We start from the raw sequence: 25,629 nt of genomic DNA on the forward strand, positions 1-25,629 counted from the left end.
CTTCACAAACATTGCTTCCTTTCCAGTCAGTGTGGACCCTGCAACTTCCTGTTAAAATTTCCATACCGTAAGCACCCTGGGATTTTTTGGGCCTCACTTCCGTTGTTCTATAGCAAAGCAGTCCTCCTCCAGATGTCAGTAATAATAAAACTCTGGGGAACATCACAGAACTAATGAAATGGAATGATGGGTTGTCCAGTGTAAACCCACCACTAATGCATCATTATTGTGTCAACGACACGTTGCAGATTACACCTGCAAAAAACACTAGCCTAGAGGGGCCCCAGGTTTAAAGCAAAGACTGGCCACAGTGTCATCATCCTGCACGTCTGCTGGGTGCTACCAGACAAATGGAGAGATGGCACAGTTCCAGGCAGCCATTGACATACTGGACTGTTTGGAAAGAAAGACGACACTTGGCTGCTCAATGAAAGCATCTGGATGAGCACTTAGGGCCAGATTAAATGCAAATTCATGTAACCATAACCTGATGGCTTTTTTGTAGATGAGGTAAGAAAAGTTTCTTCATAAGAGATGATGGGGTAAACATGAATTTCTGGTGTGGGGGTTTATTAAGCGCCCCTCCCCGTTGCTTCTCTGCTGTAATCACCCAACTCATGAAGAAGCTTTTTCTGGGATGGAAGAGAGAGGTGTCCAACTACCCTCATGCACATTGTGCTGCAATGTATAGTTTGGCTCCAGGAGAAATAGCTGGTACATTTCAGGGAGTGGCCGATAACAGTATTTCTTGTCTTGCAGCAGCAGAAGAGCTGCTGTAAACTTTAGTGGAGAGGAGAGAAAGTTTATATCCACAGTAATAAAGCATCAAAACTTGAGGCCTTAAACAATGATTGCACTCTGCAGTAAACTGAAAAGACACTGAAAACTTTCATTTCATGCTGTAGTACCCAGAAATGGGCAGTAAACGATGTGTCCCTAGCTAACTGTGGGGGGTTAGTTGTTGTTTTTTGCTTCTGGATGTGTGTCCAAATATTGATGAGTTGTAAGAGTTGAAAATCCCCTCTTCCCTACACCTTAAGACACTAGTTCCAGAAAATAGGCTTTGAAAAAATACTGTCATGGAGAACATTAACCCCACCTCCATTTTGAGCATTACTGCTGTAATTTCTTGAAGCTGCTACATCATCGCTGCAAAATGACACAGCTCCTAGAGGTTAGTGCTATGGCCTTAGTTTAACATGAAGGGGAAATGAAACACTATAAAATTTACTGTTCTCCTATTACTGATATAGATAGCTCCTGCCTGCTCTAGAGCTGTTGCTTTGATTGTTTGTCAGCATTGTAGGCTAGGCCATGCTGCTTTATCCACAGAAGAACACATTCTGTAAAATTGTATTTGAGAACAACATGAGTCATTTTACTCATTCAGTACAAGGGAGAACAAGTTTAAAATAGAACAGTTGGGCTATGCTAATAATCCTATTAATAATAATAATATGAAAGGGCAACAGGTCCGTCCCCCCGATAAGCATTGCCCTTGAAGAAGAAGAAGAGTTTGGATTTGATATCCCGCTTTATCACTACCCGAGCGAGTCTCAAAGCGGCTAACATTCTCCTTTCCCTTCCTCCCCCACCACAAACACTCTGTGAGGTGAGTGGGGCTGAGAGACTTCAGAGAAGTGTGACTAGCCCAAGGTCACCCAGCAGCTGCATGTGGAGGAGCGGAGACGCGAACCCGGTTCCCCAGATTACGAGTCTACTGCTCTTAACCTCTATACCACACTGGCTCTCCTTGTCCTTCTTTCTCCCTGCACTGACTTTCTCTCTGCCCTACCCCCATGACTCCATTGCTACTTCAGATGCTCTGACCCTTCTGCATTTAGCTTTCCTTTTATTTATTTGGACAGTTGAATTGAAAATGAGACAAACATATGGAATATAAATGAGAGATAGGGAGGGGGTGGAGAAAGAGCGTGTAATGTAGATTGAACAGGTAAAGTTGTATTTAATATAAACTGACAATGAAACAAACATAAATAGAAAATTAATAAAAGTGATGGTAACACCTTTAGCCATCCGAAGAAGTGACAAATTGCTATTGACAGCATTGCAACAGAGTCTTCTCAACAGCTCTAAATTTTGGGAATGATCTCCTCACCGAGGTGTGTCTTCTCACCTCAGTGTTCTATTCTTTCAAGAAGCAGAGGAAGACATGCCTCTATCTCCAGGGCTTTGGCGGGAAGGTGGCGTGATTCACTGAGGTCAGTTTGCTTCTATTTTATGCTATCGTCTCTTTTTTTAGTTAAGGATGAGGATATTACTACTGATTTTCAGAAATATATATTGGTTCGTTTCAATTTGTTGTACACCATTCTGTGAGCATATGGCAAATGGTGTATATAAAGATCCAATAAATAAATGGAACTTCCAGAAAGCTTTTGCTTATTTTTGAAATGTGTGTTGCAATTTCTCTTCTCCTCCCGCTTGTGTTTGGTACATCATACCACTACATAACACAGGAGCAAACCGAAGATATGTGGATTATAATGTTACATGTCTTAAATTCCCCTTTGGTTGTCTTCATATGTTTGAATGTTGTGATCTAGGGCTTTAAGCGTGCTAGATCAGGCACCTGTTTCCTTTATGAAGGATATCCGTCTGCAGTCAAACCCACATGCTGTTCTGAAGCTTAGAAAATCCTATGCCAAGATTACTCCTTTCTTCAATAAGTGGAAGGAAGTCTTAATTTTCATCAGTTTCTCTGAACATAATCTTACTGGGCTGTAGAAGACACTCTAAAATTTTGTACTTTGTCTCCATTAACATGACAAGCTACTCCATATCTTCTGGCAATTTAAATAGATCACAATCAAACCATAGCGTTTTAAAATGTTCAGTAATCTCACAGCTTGCCTAACATTTTTAATTTTATGTATGCTTTGACCGTTTAAAAGGTTTCTTCTTAATGCGGTCGGAAATAGTTTTAGCTGTTTACATTTTTCTCTTAATCTTGAAGTAGTGAAGAGCTACATATTAATATAATTTGTAACTCATCTGTGGTTGTACAGCTGAGATGAAAGCACTATGGGACATTGTGAGGACTTAAAAAATCTCAATCCACTCAGGTTTTTACCTTTATTCAGGGCACCTGGCATGATTTGAAGCACCTGGCTTGCATATTCCAAACTGTGTTGTCTGAACTCTAACTGGCCAAGAATTAGGTAGGTGTTTTGTTACTAGGGTGGTAATTATATTGCACCAGTTGTTTGCTGCATGTATGAACAGAAATTGGACATAAGGATAAGTCATGTGTTGTTTCTCTCCATTTGGAATAAATAGAAGCATATTATTTACTTTGTCTCGTTGTGACTAGGCCCAATACCTTTCAGCTGCCATTTATTGAAAGGAATATTATCCATCATTAGCATAGGGTATTTACTTGCGTCCACAGAGAATGGATTGATTCCAATGAAAGACTTGCTGATCTGAAAGCAAAGTTAGATTGGGCAGGAAAGGATAGCTGATTCACGTGAGGACATACCTACAAAATTGTCTTGGGATGGTTTGTTTGTTTTTAAAGAAATGAATGACTAATCGGTTTCATGCAACAGGAGGACCATAATAGACTGACAGTGAAAACCAGAACAGTTAAAACTTATGAGATACTGAGAACCTATGCAATCTAAAAAGTACATTTGCAGTAACGTTAATACCAAATCTAACTGCTTTGAATTAAACCCAGCTAAGTAGAGCACTGAAACACTGAGATCTGATTTTGTGAGTGCTGAAGAGATATTCCAAGTATTCAGCCGGGGGAAAAAATGAAAGTTTGGAAGAATATGTTCAAAGCTTTATTTTAGTACTATGCAAATCACCATGAAAAGAGGCAGGAACATTTGATTTTGCCACTGCTGACCTCCCTGCAGCCATAGCTTTGAGCTTTTGCTTTAAAGCTGCTTCCGCTTGGCAGTCATCCTAAACCAGCAAAATGCTGTTTATTATTTATTCAAATTCTTTTCTAGAAATATGGATCCTTGGTGGATGCATTTTTTATTTTTATTTTTTGTGCGGTGGGGAGAGAAAGGTGATTGCTTTATAGGGAAATGGTGGTTTTATAAAGTTATGTTGCGAGAATGAGTGGCTGTGACCAAGGGTTGTATCAGTAAAGCAATGTTTGTCTGTTTTTATTAGTGGCGACAGCTGTTGATTCTGACATTTACAAATAAAGTGTGGTGTAGCTTTAAAAAATTCAACAGCTTGCTCTAGTTTGGTTTGAGTACTCACTTACGCAACACTGTTTTTGGCTTCCACTGTGTGATTATTGTGGATGCATCAGTGAATAAAGAGGATTGTTTGGATCTGCAGCAAAACATTACTTCACCTGATCCAACTGTGCCAGTGAGCTTTCCCATTAACAAATACAGATTGCTGGGGAACTTCAACTCTGTTTATCCGAAGTGGTCAGCTCAGTGCATCCTATAATTCATTTTGCACAGCTCCTGGTATACTAAGGGTGTACCTATGTGAGGCAACCTTTCTAAGCTGAGCCAACAAACTCTGATTGTATGAGTCAGGGAAGTTCCAAGGGTGTTCCTGATCCATTTTTCTGATCCGGCTGCCCCAATAGACTGGTCTGATGAAACCCCCTTCACTAAACTATATGGTTTCAAGTGGAAGTTTGTGTAGTGCCCACAGACATTCCCATTGACACCTGCCAAGGTTCCCTGCTCCTATTTTTATTTTGTTTAACGTGAGGCTTTTGCCTTTTGCAAGGGATCATTTGTGGAGTTGGCCTTCGCAGGAGTGGCGGTTGCCTGTTTTTTTGTTCCCGTTGTATGTGGTTTGTGGTGAGTTATGCCCTCAACAGGAGACGTGGGTGGCGCTGTGCGTTAAACCATTGAGCCTTGGGCTTGCAGCTCAGAAGGTCGGTGGTTTGAATCCCCTCAATGGGGTTAGCTCCTGTTGTTCGGACCCTGCTCCTTCCAATCTAGCAGTTAAAGCACGTCAAAGTGCAAATAGATAAATAGGTACCGCTCCGGTGGGAAGGTAAAGAAGCGGCTTAGTCATGCTGGCCACATGACCCAGAAGCTGTACGCCGGTTCCCTCAGCCAGTAAGGCGAGACGAGTGCCGTAACCCCAGAGTCGTTCACAACTGGACCTAACGGTCAGGGGTCCCTTTACCTTTACCTTTATGCCCACAACAGTTCATTAGATTTCAAAATGTGCCTCAAGGCTCAAAAAGGTTGGGCCTCGCCATTCTTTCTTTGCTCTTATTTTTTGTCTGTGCTGAGTGTGATTATATTATTGAACTGAATTTATCTTAGTTGCCATGTTCCCCCTTGATCAGGTAAGAACCCTGCCATGGCAGTGCAGGTTGAGAGGAGAAATCTTACTCAGTCTTTTAGCAACTGATTTACCCTACCGTTTGATGAGGGAGGGAGAGAAGGTGTCAAGCTAAATGTGCTTACATCAGGGAAGAGAGATGTGCTAATAATATAGGCAGCTGCAATTATAGAATTGTAGAATTGGAAGGGACCACAACGGTCATCTAGTCCAACACCCTGCAATGCAGGAATCAGTGCAGGACTTGAATCCATGACCCTGATACTGAGAGACTCATGCTTTATCCACTAGTGATTGCCTCTTGGTCTGCCTCCATCAACCTGCATATATCCTTTCTCACCCAGCCACTATATGGTACCTGGAGCCAAGAGTGTCATTTTTTCCATAGCGATTAAGATCATTTCTAGATTCTGGAGCTACAAAGATCTTTCCTTTGAAACCATGCTTTAAATAAACTATGGGCTCCTAGTTTGTAACTCTTAGGACCCTGACTTGCACTGTTTCAAGGTTATAACTGCATGTAACCCCAGGCGTTCCATTATTGATTACCCAGTGTGGTTGTTGTAAGAAATGCAGGCTTGAGGGCTGTGAATTAGATTGCAGCAGTACTGTTGTGTGAGTTTAATCAGCACTGAACTCACCATGTCTGAAAACCAAGGGGCACATCTGGTGTGAATGGGAACATGTAATAAGAATTGGGTGTGGGGGGGTTGTTGTGGGGTTTTTTGTAACAGCATGGATTACTAAACAAAATATTCAGACTGGTTGCAGAACAGCATTTTTGTTGTTTGGAGGTGAGCATAAGTCTTATTTCTAAAGACCTAATAATATTTTTGATGGCCACATCTCCATTGAGAAATTGTACAACATTAGAAGGTCTCTGACATTTAGCCTTTAAAAAGATGGTGCACCAGTTGTTAAAAAAAGTGGCCAAACTTGATCTCTGCAACATGATATCTACCATGTAAATGTCAACCCCAGTGTTCCCCAGATGTTGTTGGACTGCATCTCCCATAAGCCCCAGCCAGCATGGACAATGGTCAGTGATGAAGGGAGCAGTAGTTCAGCAGCAAAAAGAGGGACGCTAGAGGGACCTTCTAGACTGTTGCAATATTAGATGTTCACTCTAGGATAAGCAAGACCCCCACAACTGCCTGTACTCAGGAACTACAGTTCAAGAAAAAACTAGAACTATGACCTTTTAGTTAATTCATTGTTTAGAAGATTCAGCAATTGATTAAGCAATCATACACACACACACACACACACACACACACACACACACACACGTAGTACATTCAATGGAGTTCAGTGGGATTACTGCCAGGTAAGTGGTTATAGAAGTAAAGCTGTATTCTGTTTAAGGTAGACTAATTGAAATCTGTGGATTTGTGACCACTTTTCCTCAACCTGCTGTCCTCTAGCTGTTTTGAGCTACCATATATATATATATATATATATATATATATATATATATATGTTAATTGTGTCTAATAAGAACACTTACAAAGCTGCAGGTGACAGGCAGTACCTTGGAAGATATGTTTCTCCTCTTTTGTACATAAGGGAATGTGTCTTCTAAAGTGGTGCCATCTGTGATATGCAATCATCCAAAAATTTAAAGAATGGGACTTTTGACTCAGAAATGTTGTGTTCATATGGAAGCTTATGCAGATTTAATTGATGACTCGATACATGAAATCCCAGGCAGCTAGGCAGGTACATTAGAACAACAACATCTAGCTAGCAACCCTAAGAAAAGCTATGGAAAGACATCAGCATGCAATTTTGTACTACACCTTTATGTTTTTGTTTTAATGTTGCAGTTGGCCTTGTCTGCTGAAAAGATCTTGCTCACTTTCAACCAGTTCGTTAGCATCCCTCTTATCATCCATTTCCTCTTCATCTTCTTCACGATCAGCCAGATGCAATACAATGTCAAAGAATTGATTTCTCTGGCTAGAAGGCCATCATCTTGTTTTGACAAGGAAGGAAAACTGACCATATGCAGAATGCTAAGGGATGGTAAATGTATAGGTAAAAATAGTTGGCATTGGCAATTGTCTGTGCATGTATGTTTGGCAGCTGTTGTCTGCTCACTGTTTTAGTATTCACAGATGTGCTGGTATAATCCGTTTTCTTCATTGCTAATGGCTGAGTGCTCCTAAACACCTTCTAAGTAATTGCTTTTCTGCCATAGCTATGGTGGATTAGACTCTCACTGGTATGTGCAAACAAAGATGAAAGTAATAGTCCTGCTGCTGGTTGCTAACTGGATTAATTTACATAGGGGAATGAGAGAAGTTCTCTTCTTGTGTGTTATATCAAACTACTTATCAAGTTGCACGCTTTCTGCATGCTGGGGAGAAACAGGCCTCTGCTTAGTTTCTGGGTGCTATGCATGTTTAGGAGCACAGGCAGTGCAAGGGGCTGCTAAAATGAATGGGAAGGCCTATACATTTTCACTTCCAGCCCTTGTTCTTCCCTCAGTACATTTGGTTTGATGCTAACAACTACAACAAGATGGTCAAAACACTTAATGGAACTAACCTAATTCTGGGCCAAGAAAAGTTGAGTTCTGTGGCCTCTTAAATTGAACTAATTTGCATGCATTTGCCTATTTTGCACACCTTCCTCTTTGTTTTTATTTTATTTGCAAGTAAGAGTACAAAGTTGTCCTTATCCACTCCATCTTGTCATTGTCTTTGGAACCATCACTATATTTGGGCTTGAAATGTTCAGATCTGTTTTTCATTTTTGTTTCATTTTAAATTTGTTTAGCTCTGTTCCACATTCATTTCCATGTGGTGGTTCGCAACCCGCAGAAATGTCAACAAATACATTAAATGGCACATTGTCATCCTATCACAATTCAAAACATAACTGCTTCCTGTTTCCGGCGGTGAGAAATGGCTGACTCCCACACGATCGGACCTCAGCCATGCCAGTAATTCAGGGTTGATATGGGGGTAATTCACCCTGGCAGATCCCCAGGGTGGGGGAGCACTGTCTCGTAGACCCGCAGATCTCCCAAGATTTGTCAGCTAGCATCAAGGTGCAAGCAGCAGGACCCCGGATCCTAGAGCGCGGCACAGCTGGCACTCTCCAAGGTCATTCTCACAAGCCGGAAATACCTGTTTGATAAAATAATTCGATTTAGACAATAAACAGACATAGTCTGGGCCGAAGAAGACTGAGAAAAAATCTACAATTCAAAACATAACCAAGAACAAGTAAAAAATAAATAAATCAAGAATCCACTTCACATATGCAACATACTATCAACAAAATAACAGCAGATAACAACAGAATAAACTCACCCTCATACATTTCAAACAACCAAGACAAAATTAGAAAAAATGCATTACACAAAATAGGTACAATAGGTTGTACCTAATGCTCTTGTTCCACTTTTGTTACAAATTTCTACTTGCACAACAGAACTTCTCATTTCTCTCTGGAGTCCTGCAGCCTCCCACCTCAAAATCTGCTGCAGAGAGTTGGAGCACCCTCTGGAGCAAATTTTGGGGGCTTGCAGGGGGAGGAGAGGAATGGAAAGTTCCATTGTGTGAGCAGAATTCTGCACAGGCAGTAATGGATAGAACCCCATATTTTTGCTGCAGGCAGTGCTAGAAATTCATACCAGCCTACATTTCACTGACAAAAATACCTTCTGTGCAACTCTCCTAATTTCATGCCAAAGAGAATTTTGCAAGCCTCACCCTGCTCCCCATTGCATACTGGTGTAAATTGTCCACTGCATTCCTTATTCATTGAACTCTGTACCTACCCCTGTGATTTATAAGCTAAGAGAATGGTTGTTTTTCTGTAAAACATCTACTAGCAAAAAGAGAATACATTATCAGCAGTACAAAATGTAGCCTAACCTACTATTTCACTCTAGTGTGTACTAGAGATGAGACACAGCCAATCTCCATTCACAGTGCAGTCCTAAACATGTTGAATCAGAATGAAACCCCACTGAGTTCAGTAGGACTTGCCGTACTCCCAGGTAAATAAATATGGGATTGTAGACCCAGAGTTTTAACTTCTAGAGATCATGTGGAGGAAGCTTTAACCCCATGGAGGATGGCAGTGGTAGTGCAGTATTGCCTGTTAACATATTTGAACAAGGGATTCCCAAAAGTCAAAAATATGGAACAGAGCTTACGACATAGGGACTGTTCATGATAAACAGGCAGTTGAAGCATATGGAAATTTCATTTATTTTGCAATAACTGATGTAGGAGATCAGTTTTCTGAAGATAGTTGGATTTTTCTATTACCCCACCCATCAAGTTCATTTCTATCTGTGGCCTGAATCAGGTTAATGGTTTTTTTTAACTCACTAGGGACATTAATTAGCTTCCAATACCAGGATGTTTGTGTTTTCAGCCTTGCTTTGTCAATGGTTACAGTAACGGTTTCAGATGCATTTGAGTTCTATCATATCCAAGTCTGTACTTTCGGCATTTCATTTCCTTGTAACCCACCTGATTACAACCCCTCTTCCAACACAACTATGTTTATACACACCTGTCAACTTGGATAAGGTATTTTGGTACCTTAAAGATCCGCAAATCTATCATGGCATATGTTTTTGTGGACTACACTACACTTTTAAAGTGACAAAAGTCTCTGTTGTTGTAATAGGTATTAGTTATATTGAACAGGGACACTGGTGGCACTGTTGGTTAAACCACTGTGCATCTTGGGCTTGCCGATCAAAAGTTCGGTGGTTCGAATCCCCGTGACGAGGTGAGCTCCCATTGTTTGGTCCCAGCTCCTGCCAACCTAGCAGTTCGAAAGCACACAGTGCAAGTAGGTAAATAGGTACTGCTCCAGCGGGAAGGTAAACGGCGTTTCCGTGCACTGCTCTGGTTTCACCAAAAGCGACTTAGTCATGCTGGCCACAAGACCTGGAAGCAGACAAACACTGGCTCCCTCGGCCTATAAAGCCAATGAGCGCCGCAACCCCAGAGTCGTTCGCGACTGGACTTAATTGTGAGGGGTCCCTTTACCTTTTTATATTGAACGCCATCTTATGGGGGGGACCAGCTTTAAAAAGCTTCTAGCTGGCACTGGTTTTTAACACAGTGTGTTAATCTCTGAAGACAAGCTTAATTCTAGCCCACCCTGTCATGCAGAGGACCTCATCCTGCGCTTATGTCCTCATACCACTGTGTTGATGTTTTTAGAAATGACAAAAATAATCCAAATATTGCCTGTACGGTGTGTGTTGTTTAGAGTAAAATAAATCAATTAATTCTGTAACAACCCAGTGAAAAGAATAAATATTGAGTTTTCCCAGTAAGGTTCATCTGCTGAAGCAAGGTTTGCATGGTTGTCTCGTGCAAAAGAGCCAGTCTGTGTCCCTTTTGCAAAATGGAACAAAGCAAAAGAAATCATCACCGAGTGTATGCTGCAGTCTCTAATTCTGTCAGCTGCAGGATAACTGAAAGCTTCTGGGAAGTTAATCTGACATTTAGCAGCATGTTATAAGTCAGCTGCCAAGTGAAGCTGATTTTTCATTAATGACTTCCCCATTAAACGTCATTAGAAATGCATCTTCTTTAAGAAGAAATATATGAAGAGAGCAGGGTATTATTTATTGTTATCTTCATCATCATCATCATTATTAATACTATGCTGCTTTTGCATGCAGAGCCAAGAGAGAGATGGTGTCGTCTGAAAGGAAATCTGCTCTTTCTAATGAAAAATAAGAATAAGGTAATTCATTTCTTTCTTTTCCTTCATATTTGTGCCTTTTTCTGAATTTATGCAATTCTTTTTACTTTTTTAAAACCCCTTGGTATGATTCTATGGATAGAAATATTCAGTATTCTTGGCAGTAGTCTAAACATTACCTTCTGTTTACCTTTATGGCTGTTTATAAAATGTGAGACATTCCTCAGTAGCATCAACAATGCTACTGAATGATTGGCTGCATCAGAAATGACTTGAGGCCAAACAGTGTCCTAATTTGATGTGTAAAAGAAGATGTCAATCCAGAATACTCCAGCAGACTTTTATTGACTGCAGAATGCACATTTTAATTCCTACTATTGTTACAGAAAGATAGAATTGGGGAGCTCTGTAATGCTCTTCTGGGGCTGTTTGTGCTGAATATTATTCTTACAATAGTGTCCGTTCTAGGAGAAAGTAGTTGTGTATATTTGCCTTTCTTTTGATTCAGTTAAAAGAAGCTTTCAGAACCAATTTTTAATTCAAGTTTTAAATCTTGGGATTTTGGGAAAAGAAACAAGGAATGAGAGGTTTAACTATTTTCATTATCTTTCACAATTGACAAACCTTGACACATTTGGAGTCATGGCAATAGAAAGTGAGAAGCTAATTGTTATTTTTGTCTGGTTCAGATATTATAATTTTTGGAGGGGTCAGATAAGCCAGAACTGCTAATATGAGATTCAGATAACTTTATCTGTAGCAAACATTGGTGGAATCTGTCTTTGTCGCTATCTCCTGCCACAAATAGCTTCAGTAAATGTTTATTTGGAGGGATTAATTTCTACTGAAAATAAAATTGTATAACTTGTAGCATGATTGCAGCAGTGTAAAGGCTATTTTCAGGTGGTTTTCTCCTTCTTTGAAAATTATACATATAAAAAATGAAAATGAAAACAGATAATCTAGGTCAGTTGTCTTCTGGAGGCTCAGTTCAGACATCATGCCACACTATGACTCTAACTGTGGATTGTCAGTTCATATTTCACACCAAAGTACAGTAAGCACAAACCATGACTTGCAAATCCATTTCAGACAATGGTGGGATTTTTTTTTTAATTCTGGATTTCTTTCTGATTATTTACCTTCCTTAACCATGAGTTGACATAATGTCTGAATTAAGTTTACCTACCTCCTTGGTATTGCCCTGTCCTCCAAGGAACTCAAGTAGTACACATGGTTCTCTTCTCCACCTCCCACTCCGCATCTCATTAATTTCAAATAGAACCTATATTGCTTAATATGACACAACACACGTCTACAAAGTCTAGGATTAGTTAACTAGAAGGCCTGGTGTGTTAGCTTCTGGGGCACCATAGCTGATATACATATAGGGACTACATATGGCAAAATGCTCATACAGTGGTACCTCGGGTTAAGTACTTAATTCGTTCCGGAGGTCCGTTCTTAACCTGAAACTGTTCTTAACCTGAAGCACCACTTTAGCTAATGGGGGCTCCTGCTGCCGCCGTGCCGCTGGAGCCCGATTTCTGTTCTTATCCTGAAGCAAAGTTCTTAACCTGAAGCACTATTTCTGGGTTAGCGGAGTGTGTAACCTGAAGCGTATGTAACCTGAAGCTTATGTAACCCGAGGTACCACTGTATATCACATAGGGATAGTAAGTTTTCAGACAATGTAAGTGAGTGTCTAAGAATATTGTGGTGAGATCATTGTGTCCTTGCCTCCATCCTATGCATATTCAGGAAACCGTATGACCAGGTCATACCCTCGTACAAATGAAAGCAGGTAGTTCATTGCAAATCTAAATATGTACAGGTTGTGCACACACACAAAAACTGGATATGTGTAGTGTTACATATGGGTCATGAAGCAGCATGTGTGTTCAAGCATTCATGTGTGTCCATATACCAACAAGAGGTTTAGGATCTTTTGCGAGAGTTATGACTTGCACTTATGAATATGTGTTTACCCACAAGAAGTTCCCCACACACCAAAGGAATAAAGAAAACTTAGTTTATTATATGAAATAGAAGTGATGGAATATATATAAATGCTGCTTCAGACAGTAAAATTACAATTTAAGCAGGCAGAAACTTACACAATGCATACACACCTTGATCTAAAAAGTGGCAGAAATAGCTAACTATTTTTTAAAAAGCCTGTAGAAAAGTGAGCTTGGCAATTTTGTCACAGAAACCTAGAATTAGTATAAAACCTAATTATGGTTTTGCAAGGCAGAAATGGAAAGGGAAGGATATAGCTAGCCTTAAGCATGTGTATGCTGGTCCTTGAGAGGTTTGGATAAGTTCTGTTGAAGCTAGCAGAGCCAACTGCCTACTGGGATTCTGGGGTTTTTAATATGTTTAGCTGATGCCTCCTAGTAGGAAAGTGAGGGGCCTTGAAATGAACACATCCTGCCCTTTTCTCATCTTGCCCATTCTAGTGAAAAAATGACTAAAAACTGGCCAACCTGTTTGCATAACAAAAGGATGAAAGGCTGTGATAGTGAGCCATTAACTGAACCTGGCCACCTCTTAGTTTGTTCTCTGCCTTCAAATTATTCTGCCATGGTGTGGATGGCTCCCATTGAGGAGTTGAGAATCCTGTACAGTGGTACCTTGGGTTACATACGCTTCAGGTTACAGACTCTGCTAACCCAGAAATAGTACCTCGGCTTAAGAACTTTGCTTCAAGATGAGAACAGAAATCATGCTCTGGCAGCGCGGCGGCAGCAGGAGGCTCCATTAGCTAAAGTGGTGCTTCAGGTTAAGAACAGTTTCAGGTTAAGAACAGACCTCCAGAAAAAATTAAGTACCGTATTTTTCGCTCTATAAGACGCACCAGATCACAAGACGCACCTAGTTTTTGGAGGAGGAAAACAAGGAAAAAAATATTCTGAATCTCAGAAGCCAGAACAGCAAGAGGGATCGCTGCGCAGTGAAAGCAGCAATCCCTCTTGCTGTTCTGGCTTCTGTGATAGCTGCGCAGCCTGCATTCGCTCCATAAGACGCACACACATTTCCCCTTACTTTTTAGGAGGGAAAAAGTGAGTCTTATAGAGCAAAAAATACGGTACTTAACTCGAGGTACCACTGTACTTGGAAACTAAATTTCCATGTGTTAATTTTTACAGGGTGTGAGGAACTCAGGATATGCCTGGATGTCTTTCAAGAGACTAGACTGGAATCAGACATATAACAAGGCCACCAGAAGGTTCACGGTGGGGTATCCCTTGTCATATTTAGCCATGTCAGTCTTCTAACTTATGCCATGATCTACAGAGATAGACCATATCATAAGTTTAGATTCACAGTGGTTTGACGGTTGGGGTTTCTCACCATGATTGCACTCATTCTCCTAAGCATGTTCAGTACACACACTTCCAGTTATCTGCTTCATATTGGCTGGAAATTATTTATTGCAGAGGGCCATATTTGAGAAATGCATGAAATATGGTTAAGTGACTGGTGGAGCAACTATTTTGATTCAGGGCATGTAACTATATTCCCTGCCAACCTGGTTAGATTAAATTTCAGTAATGCAGTGAAGGTATGGAACTAGATTTAGTTCAGGAGATGCTTCCATCTTAATGTTTTTTCCACATATTCAAATGAATGCTTGATGTAGGACATTTACTGTGACCACTAAGTATAGCTAACCACATTATGCGAACATATTGGCTGGTAGCTCTGGATCAGCTGGTGAATGTGCCAAGTCATGGAACCTCAGATAATGCAGATATATGGCTGAGTTCTCTTTTTCCTTTCTCCCGATTCCTACATAGCATATGAAGGATTTAAAATGCTTATATAATCAGACAGCTATTAAGACATTTCACAGATATCTAGGTCACACCTTTTCACATGGAGAAATGTCTGCTGTTGGTTGCTTTCATGGTATCAAAATTACCATTATTAAGTTTCTGAAAAAAATGTTTTTTTCTATCTAGCAGACTCTTACGATTTCTCTCTCGGTAAACTATTCAGCATTAGAAATTTGATCTCATTGAGAACCTTTCCATGTGACCTTTCTAGCTTCTCAAACTTCTGAATGCTTATATATTTGCTTTATGCACACTGTTTTAGGTACAAAAGGAGTATGAAACCTAATTATGGCTTTTCTGTGCAATAATTGTTCCATGGGGCCCTGAATAAATATGAGTGTAGAAGTATGTGTTTTAAAACCTACTTTAATGTTTTTATTTAAAAGTGGATTTGTGATCAGTAGGCTGTAGTAATTTCCTTAGAATAATCATTACTATCATTTGTAGTATATCCTTCTTAGCTTGCAGCTTAATGATGCAGTAGTAGGGACTGTTCCCATCTATTAGCTCAATTTGCCCCTGTGCATGAACGGTACATTTATATTGCTTAGAAACTTCAGATTCTTTGTGTAGGATTTTGAAAAGTGCATTTCAAGCCTGCTCAAAGTTAATTTGTATGCTTTATATAAATTAACTTGTTAAATCCTGCAAATTCCACAAGATACTAGGTAATATAGGCAGCCATATTTCTTAGTTTAAGTTTAGATCATTTTAAATACTGCTTCGGTTGGTATTCAGGTTGGGTTCCTTGTACAATTGTGAGGCTGCCAAACATTTGCTTTAACCTAACTACCATTAAAAATGGTTCTCTCTGAAAGCAAGTTTTGTGTGACATATTAAGGCTGCTGTGAATTTTTATGGTAACCTTTTAATCCATCTGGAATTGAGGGGTCTGACTGAAAGTAATGTAAGGCTCTTAGCTGTGCAAGCATGAAGGTGAATGTAGTCATATGCTTAATGATCAAGTGTATTTAAATAAAAAGTGAGGAATGTACTGCTGTGTGACTTGCTCTGTAATGAATTGCGTTTCCATAAACCAGTTGCATTCCTAGGCACAGGAGTGCTGGTAGGCAAGATGAATGAGCAAATTGAAATATCCACATTGCCAGTAATTTTAAGCTTTCTTGCAATGTTTGTAAAAGCTTTATGTAAACTACATTCTCACAGCTTATATCACAGGTTTTAATGTATTATTACCAGTTGACAGAAAAGCATCAAAGTAAAATTGTTGATTGATTCATAAATCAATAATTGCAGTTTATGTGTTAGGGGAAAAATGTGAGAATAATGGCTTGTTTTAAGTGTTGTGATGTGGCATGCATAGTAATCACCTGTAAAGCTGTGAAAAGGTTATGCAGGGTTTCAAAGCATGCCAGTGAAAAATGTAGACTATGAAATTTTATAGACAAAAAAACTCCCCATGGTGGTTTTTTTAATAGCTTCTGTTCTTTGATTTCCCATGCTTAAAGATGACTCTGGCTGCGTAGATGTAATGTGAAATCATGGTTTGTCTAGCTAAACTTGTTTTGTTGATGTCTATGTGCAGATGCTTATGGGAATGATCATTGGGCTCATGAAATCCTGCCTCCCTTTCTTTGTCTTGTACATGGCAGCTTGGAGATTATAAGCTTTCTTTTCCATTTTAAAGCAGCCAATTTGTCACTGTGAGTGAACCCAGACAAACAGTGGTCATTTTAAACTTTGGTTCAGATATAAGAGCTTTTTTTTTATTAGCTTTTATAAGTCAATTTAATAGTGAGAGAGGACTAACGGGATCTTGATTAAGACCTAAATGGACAGAATTGAACTTGCTGATATATCCACTTTAGCAATTTCATGCTAGAGTGTCCATTTGACCTCCTTTTGTTAGATAATTTTGAATTTCTGGTCTGCATTCAAACGTTTTCGGATATTCAAATGACCTCACATTGGTTTCTGCATAGTGCTATTTTTTTATGGTAGGTTTGTGCCCATTTGTTCTTTTGAGTAGAGACTGATCTGTTTGTCCTATGCAGAGTGGCTTTGTTGGCAGGTGACGTTAGAGACTGAAGAGACCTGTGAAATTTGGGTCCACCCATTTCCTCATGAGTTATCTTCCTTAGCACCAAACCTCTATTTTAAGCACCAATTTACTGTTGTTGCTCTGTGTAAATGTTTATTTCTTTTTTAAAACCTACCCTGATACCGAGGACAACAAGCAACTACTCTTATAACACCTAATTCTATATATTTTATATCCAGGCAGTCCAGAATATGCATAATCTCTAAGTGAGAACCTACAGCCTCTATAACAGAAAACTAAGAGATGGTGAGGACTGACAGAGGATGAAGTGGGTGCAAGCTGTTTAGGGAGGAGGGTGGGGAAAATATGGCATGGATTATACAATTTATACAATTACACAAAGTGTGAAATGTTGCAGTAGTTTAATATAAACATGTAAGATAAACAGAGAAAATGTTGTATCAAATGTCTCTGGCCAAAGAATATACTGCAGTGTTACTTGCTGCGTTCTAATATATGTTCTGCATGTTTGGGTTTTATCTGAATGGAACAAAAAAAGCGGGGGTGAGTTTACACATAATCCTAACCTGTTTGACAGTTGTTTTAGCTAATATCTGTCCACTGCAAAACATGTGTATAAACCCAGAACTCATTTGCAAATATCAGTTGTGTATAATTAGTTTGATAGCCGTGAAACTGATCTAATTGAACTGCTGTGTTTATAGGATGCCATTAAACATCTTCTGGTGTCAGCCTTTGGCCTGCAGCACAATATTGCATTCACCGTGGGGAGGGCACAGATGATAGCACCTCTGTCAAAAATATTCTAGTTGCCCTAATATTTATGAGTACAGTGGTACCTCGGGTTACAGATGCTTCAGGTTACAGACTCTGCTAACCCAGAAATAGTACCTCGGGTTGAGAACTTTGCTTCAGGATGAGAACAGAAATCGCGCGGTGGTGGGAGGCCCCATTAGCTAAAGTGGTACCTCAGGTTAAGAACAGTTTCAAGTTAAGAATGGACCTCCAGAATGAATTAAGTTCTTAACCCAAGGTACCACTGTACTTATTGTATAGGACAGTGCCATTCTGTTGAATGTGTCTGTTCTCCTGAAAGTGCTCTTTCTTAAAAGGGTCTTCATGAAGTCATGGAATCTCTTAGTATGACTAGGGTGCCAATCTTAAATGTTGGGGCAGAGAGATCATGAAATACTGCATCCCAGTAGTAAATGGAGTGTGTGAAGCTTTTTACTTGGGAAAGGTGCTTCTTTCAAAAGGAAAATGTTTTCCTATGAAGGGGAATTTTCTTAGTAAGGTGCATATCTCAGCAGGGTCTCTAAATTCTAATTTTCTGAAAGTAAAAGCAACTTTCTCCCAATAAAATGTGTTTATCCCCCTTTGCACTCATGGTTTGGAAGAAGGAAGAGGACTCTCTTTCATTTTCCCAAACCTCTCCATCGTTAAATCAGCTCAATTCTTGACCATTCTTTCAACATCACAGGTTTTAATCCCTAAACTTGAAGAGCTGCTGCTCTTAGACATAATCAGCAAGTCACTGGCTTGCTGTGTTAGTACCTTGATTGTTAGCTGCCCTCTCTCTTAAAAAAGGTAAAGGGACCCCTGACCATTAGGTCCAGTTGTGACCGACTCTGGGGTTGCGGCGTTCATCTCGCTTTAGTGGCCGAGGGAGCCGGCGTACAGCTTCCGGGTCATGTGGCCAACATGACTAAGCCGCTTCTGGTGAACCAGAGCAGCGCACGGAAATGCCGTTTACCTTCCTGCTGGAGCAGTACCTATTTATCTACTTGTACTTTGATGTGCTTTCGAACTGCTAGGTTGGCAGGAGCAGGGACCGAGCAACGGTGAGCTCCCGTTGCAGGGATTCGAACCGCCAACCTTCTGATCAGCAAATCCTAGCCTCTGTGGTTTAACCCACAGCACCACCCGCGTCCCATCCTCTCTCTTACAGCACTGCAAACATTTCTGAGCAAAGCAAGCCAGCCTTATAATGTTCCGATTTAGAATATGTTTCACCAGATGGAAGCCCTCCCTTGCTGTTGGAGTGGTATTCCTGCTGCAGAAGCTAAGTTGTGGCATTAAAGGGTACTACACATATACTTTTTTCGGGGCTTTGAAGTGCAAATGTCCACACTGACCTGAGCAGATGTGGATACTTGGGGTTTCTCATGCTGATGCCATTTGAATGCCTATCCAAGAGCAAATCAACGAAATCAGCCTTGATTCGAAAATCTGCCCTGTGTACTCCACTGTATTGAAAAACACCGAGTAAATGTCCTTCTGTCAGTGCTACAGTTCAATAGAACAAGCCTCTTCCTAACTTCTTTACCAGCCATCAAAGGCATCAGAGCTCCTTATGTGATCGTCTTGGAAGTCCCTTTCACGATTAAAGATGACCAACCACAGTGTTCCAGCAGAACAATGGTTCCTGACCCAGAACCTTAAGATTTATTTTTCTCTGTAGAACTCCTTGTGTGCTTTTCACGTGAACTGCTTTCCCCCACACCCAGATGATCTCTGTGGAGTGTTGTGTGGAAAACCCCCAAATATCTATTTTTTATTAGTTGTACGTTTGTATGTGGTAGTATATAATTGCACCCAAAACACTTGCATGTTTTAGGTATGGTTGTGGTTGTCCTTCATAGCGGCTATTGCTGAGAAGGGAAAATGCCACATAGAAAGTACCCCTTGCTGATGCTCTTATCTGCTTTATAATGTGAGTTGACAGTAGGTGGCAGCAGTAAACTCCTTTGTTGAAGACCCTCCTGGTTTTGTGGACTTGTAGAAATATTAATATGTTTTCTGGCAATCTGATTTATGAAGACGAAGGCAAGCCAGGGATGAGAAATCTCTGCTGTGAAGTAGGATATGTTCAGAGCTTATGGAATAAGATGTGTACATGGAGTAAAGATTTTAGATGGGCGCTTCAGCCATCGTGCAACTTAAAAATAAGTACTGGTGCTGGCTGACTCTGGGTTCTTGATGTAATGTATCGCCTGTCCCACTGCGATGTTTCCAGAGAAACTGCATCTTTTATTCCTCCCTCAGCTTCAATATATGGTGACTTGTGTAGCATAGTATGGTGAATTGCCATTTTACCAGGGCATGTGTGGCACTCTAGAGAGCACTGTTGGCATGCTGGCCTTGGAAAGCCTGCTTATAGGCCTTTATGTGCTAATGCACATGGAAGATTTCTGTGTTTAGTTAAAATACTTAAAGCAGCTTGTTCTGTACTAACTCAGCCATTATAATGTAGGTCAGGGAGGAGAAAAAAGGAAGGTAATTTCATTAAATGTAGCTATCCAGCTTAGTTTTTTCTATTCTTAACAAGTTTTTTCTCTTAAAAACAGTGCAGTACTGGCTAAGAAACCTCCTAACAAAATTGCCATACAGCATTAACATTGTTTCACAGCTTGCTGAGATTTTATTATTGTTGGCTCTCAGCAATAACATATCCCTCCCCCAAATATTTTATTCTAAGACCTTCTTCAACATCCTTTCATCACCTTCCATTTTGTTTCTTTCCCAATAAATAAGCTTATATAACTGAGGTGTACGTGGGGGGGGGGGAGAGAGAGAGACTGGAGGAAGAGAGATGGACAGACAGTCAGAGACTTTCTAGTAGAATAAGCATATGACCAGTTCCTCTGAGGGGAAAATGTGATAAAAAAGCAGAGGTTGTCAGCAGTGCTGTAGATTAACTCAGTAAAGCTAATGGATCAATTCTTTGGAGAATAAAACTAAATTCGTCTGCAAAATATATTGCATATAACTGCTGCATCAAGTACTGAAGTTCTCCTGTCCAAAACCTCTGGGTATTCTGATTTCATTGGTTCTTGCATTAACAGAATGCAGTACTGTGAAGCAAATTTTATTAGGATTATGAAGTATTTGCAGCTGTTCTATTCTGTCTCTCTCTTGTCTTCTCTTTACTGATGAATGGAGGCTGCAGCATTAAAGGGTTCATGTTTATGGGATGACCAAAGCAACTGAGGGTTAAACAAACCACTTTTCCTCTTCAGAGCAAGATTTAAAGACTTGTTTTTTAATGCAGTTCTTGTGTTTCCTGAAAGGCAGTTGTGTAAAGGTATCATTTGCTTAACAACATGTCTTAAGGCTTGATTTTGTAATGTGTTAAGAACATGTTGGGTGTCAGCACAGCACATTTCGGTTTCCTGAAGGAAAAGGTAGAACAATTATAAATGCTCTGATAACTGAGTTTGATGTAGCAGTCTGAAGAGATGAGTGTTGGTCATAATGGGAGATGTGCTAGTCCTTTCAACAGCTTGATATGGGCAGATCCCCCCCCCTTTAGTATTCAGAGTATTTGGAGAACTTGTATCTGTACAACCATGCCCAGGTTTTATTGTAAGAGATTGGTGGTGATAATGAACTTTTTTCAAACATTCCATGCCAAGTGTTCCATGTCAGTCCAGTACATGTGTGATTAGAAGCCAAATCATGGTTTTCTGATATGTAAATGAACCTGTCCTGATCCTATGGCTCTCATACTCCCCCTTCCTTTCTCCCTTCTTTGTATGCCATATGAAATTGAAAGTTTCCACTTTTGCTTTTAAACTAACCATATTTCATTTGGGTGTCTGAATTCTGGAAACTGTGGGTTTTTTAGGGTTAGCAAGAACAACCTGGATCTGAAGCCACAGGATCTGGGGTTAGTTGCAAATTGGAAATGGAGACATCTGCAGGCTCAGATACAAAACTTGGAAATTGTGGTTGCTTCTTGCTTCTGAATTGTTATCATTTCATGGAGATCTGTTTGCAAGTTTTGTATACCTTTGGAACACATAAGTGTTATTTGCGAGTTTACTTGGAATCCAGGTACCAAATTATAGAACATTAGTTGACAAATAAATATGTGATAATCTTGAAGAAGATGCATGGAATGGTTAAAATTAAACAATATTCTAAACCATATTTTGTCCATTCTTTTGTTTTGTATTTAGCTTGATCCCTTATAGCAGTTAACACATCAAAGATCAACTTCCACAGCTATATAGCTATTGTAGCCAAGCTCCTTACCTTCATTTTGGTGTATATTATGGCTGAATTGGTTCGTTGCTTACAGAGCTGCGGTGGTTTCCCCAAAACTGGCCTAACTTACACTGCATAGTGTAACACCTTGAAAATGAGGTTCAGTGCCTTTTTTGGGGAGCAGGGAGAGCTACTACCCACATCTTCTTTTTGACCATATGTACAATTGATCTGGAATGGCTGCCTGCTTTTAACATGCCTGTGCTGTTGCAAGTAAAAAATGACATTGTGGCTAGCCTACTAATTATTCATCCTGCTTTCCTGCTAACAAATTATCACCTTTTATGGAATTTTAAACCACAGCACTTCTGGTCTATGAGCAAAATGTGTCATAAGCTCTGAAAAGTACATTTCATCATGTGGATTGCTCATTGCTGTATGACATTATCTACTTATTTATCAAATGCCTGGTATCTTACAGGGGTGAATGAGCCTTTAAGTGGTTATGGAAGTAAGACAGCACAGGAAGAAAGAAATATTGGTTTTTGCTACCAAGATCACACATGGACTGAGATAATTGGGCCACTCTGTCTTCTCCTCACCTGTTAGCTCCTTCTTATCAAAAAAGTGAATGCTATTCTAGGCTGCATCCCTTGTCCAGATCAAGGGAAATGATAGTACCACTCTATTCTGCATTGATCAGACAACACCTGGAGTTCTGCATACAATTCTAGGCACCTTAGTTTAAGAAGCATGTTGACAGGCTGGAATGTGTGCAGAAAAGGTGACTAAGATGATAAAGGGACTGGTAACCAAGCCTTATGAGGAATGGTTGAGGGAATTGGGTATGTTTAGCCTGGTAAAGAGGAGGCTGAGAAACTATATTATAGCCATTTTCAAATATCTTACGGGCTGTCACATAGAAGATGGAGCAAACTTGTCTTCTCCTGCTCCAGAGGCTAGGACCTGAACCAATGGCTTCAAGTTACAAGAGAGGAACTTGCAACTAAACATCAGGAATAACAGTAAGAGCTATTCGACAGTGGAGCAGACTCCCTCAGGGTATCATGGACTTTCCTTCATTGGAGGTTTTTTGGCAGAGGTTGGAGGCCATCTGTCATGGATGCTTTAGTTGAGATTCCTGTATTCGCATGGGTTGGACTACATGACCCTCAAGGTCCTTTCCAACACTATAATTCTCTGATTCTCTGATTGTCTCTTTCTCAATTGATCTCATATCTAACTGGCTTTGCAGCTGGACAACCCCCATGTGAATTTCCCTATAGAATATGAGCTGGCAAGGCATTTGGGATACACTTCAGTTTCCTCCCTCCTGCTGATAAAATAATTGATATGTATGTGGACGTGATGAGGATAGATGTGTTTACAAATTTGGCTGGAAGAGGAAGATCTTTCATTCTTTTAATGTCAATTCTAAACAAATTTCTAAAGATATATACTAGATAGAAAACAGGTGATTTGTATCAAAAGAAAGTATGCTGGTAGGAATGCAAGTACAAGCTATAAAAGATTTTTTTTTTAGCAATGAATGCTAATGTTGACTTGCTTTACAAACGCTAAAGCTGGGCAATGGAGAACTGCTATTGTGAATCAGCAGTCCAATTTTGGTTTTAATGTGCATTAAATACTAGGAGCTTGGGACTTATGCACCTGTTCTCATTACCTCTGAACATTTGTTCCTCATGGTCAGCTCCTCACAGGTGACAAGTGAGATGGGACAATGAGCCCCATGGGATCTCTCTGCTGGTATCACAGTCCTCTTTACCCATTAATCATGTAATTAAAGCCAGAGGTGAAGGAAGTACCTGAGGATAATATCAATTCCAAATATAGACAAAATCAAGTATGTTTTTGTGCAAGCTTTGAAAAAACTTCACACTCCCCCCCCCCTGCTTACAGAGAGGATCATTTGGCTAAATATATTTTTGCCCATTTAACTTTCTGGCATTATGAAACACAAATTCCCCAATTAAACGACCATTTACTTGCTGTGCTCTTGAGAAACAACTGGCCTGCAAAAACTACAAAAGCTGAAAAGGCAGCAGCAACCCAAGTGAATAATAAAATATATTGCTTTGCCAGTTGGTGCACAAGGGTGTATTGTAAAATAAGTATTGAATCCAATTTATTATGAAGTGAAGTGGCAGTATTCATCTTCATGATGGGTTGAATCTAGAATTCCTTGTGTGAAGTTGTGCACATAAAATGGGATGCTCTTGGATCTCTCCTGCCCCTCCCCCAAGCAATCCCCTGAAAATATGGTCTGGAGGGTTTAAGAGACCCTCTGGAGCAGTATAGAGGGTAACTCGGGGGCTGCAGCAGGAACTTAAGGAAAATCTCTCACCTTCTATTTCCTTTTGCCCATCTACACATTCAGCAGGCAGCAAGGGAGCTCTGTGGTTGCATCATTCTGCAGGCAACAGGGCTGGACAGAGGGATACCTCCAACCAAGAAAAAAAACTCCTATCACCTGGTGTAAAGGTGGTCTGGATCACTCTATAAATAAAGTGATCTTCATGTGGTTTGAATGTTTTATCCAAACAAATTTTGTAAAGAATACAACTCAGTGGCATACATACTCTGACATTACAGAAAAATAAAGGCACTGTGAAATTTTAAGACTACTTGAATCCCTGTAACTGAGTGAGAGTTCTCTGTCCTTTGATCTGAAACAACCTGATTTGGGGAATCAACATCTTCCTTTGCACACCAGTGTCCTTCCACTCAGACACATATCTAGACTTACCTTCCTGGGAAGCCGATACCAACTTCCTGGGTGCCAAAGAGGATGACTTCTGTAACAGTAGTGAACAGGGATTTGCCAGATACAGAGGAGCAGTCCTGTAGGAGCTCTGCTGTAACAGCAGCACAAAGGTCACATGAGTGACTGTCATCCGCTTGCTCTGGAGCAGTGATCCCCGGTGCCAGCCTGATACCCTCCAGCTATTTTTCACTACAATTCCCAGACAGCATAACCAATAATTTGATATGATGGGAACTGTAGTCCAGAACTTCTGGCACCACATTGAGGAAGACTTCTCTGGTGCCTTCAGACTCCAGTCCTCCAGGTTCCCTTGCACAGATTGCTATATAGTGTTTGATTTGGGAAAAAGAAGAAATATCCTGGGACGATGTCTTGGGAGGTGCAAAAGATCTGCAGATTTAGTAGTCTCTATGATATAATTCCACAGAGCCTAGAAGATCATTTGCAAGCAGCTTTGCTGTCAAGCAGGCACCAAGTGGCAGTGAAAAGAATCTGTTCTGTTGAATTCACTATAGTGTCTGAACACGCCACTATCCACTCTAAGACATGATTAGCAAACCACAAATCAGGATGAATTACTGCGTCAGGCACATGACCCTAAATGAGATGTCTTCTCACAACCTTCTGCAATGCCAGATTGCCACACAAATGGATGTTTTATTCCATCCTTTAGGCCCTTGGAAACACTGTCGGTCACAGCCTGACCCCTAACACTATAGGAAAGCAATGAGAAATTTATTGGATTGTTGGCAATTCTGTGTATCTCCAATTGTGACACCCTGCCCCTCTTAAGAGATCTTTGGCCTAGAAGTACCTTAGTGCAGCTGTAAGTTATTCTTGATGGAAAGCCCATCCTGCCAAATCCCAGTGGGTTTAAGCTGAACAAAAAAGGACAGCCACCTTTTCAAAGGCATCATTGAGTTCTTTTAGTTGCCCTGAGATCATGATGGAGAGTCAGGTATGCTGCCTGTAGCCATAACCAGCCACATGGAAGGAGC

At 40.3% G+C, this 25,629-nt stretch overlaps 1 protein-coding gene across 8 annotated transcripts in view; it reads left to right on the forward strand.

Annotated features, from left to right (window-relative positions):
* Positions 1-25,629, forward strand: part of INPP4B (inositol polyphosphate-4-phosphatase type II B) — a 270,717-nt gene that overhangs the window by 43,647 nt on the left and 201,441 nt on the right. For 2 of the 8 annotated variants that reach the window (XM_053403297.1, XM_053403298.1), the window contains exon 2: positions 10,970-11,034. The exons of 1 other annotated variant lie outside the window; for it this stretch is intronic. In XM_053403297.1, the coding sequence (XP_053259272.1) occupies positions 11,017-11,034 (18 nt within the window). In that variant the 5' untranslated portion in view covers positions 10,970-11,016. Of the gene's footprint in view, positions 1-7,079; positions 7,342-10,969; positions 11,035-25,629 lie in introns of those variants that run through there. 5 more of the 8 variants (XM_053403294.1, XM_053403300.1, XM_053403293.1 and 2 more) reach the window with 5 other exon arrangements.

The sequence above is a fragment of the Podarcis raffonei genome, chromosome 9 (genome assembly GCF_027172205.1).
Source record: "Podarcis raffonei isolate rPodRaf1 chromosome 9, rPodRaf1.pri, whole genome shotgun sequence".
NCBI classification, from domain to species: Eukaryota; Metazoa; Chordata; class Lepidosauria; order Squamata; family Lacertidae; genus Podarcis; species Podarcis raffonei.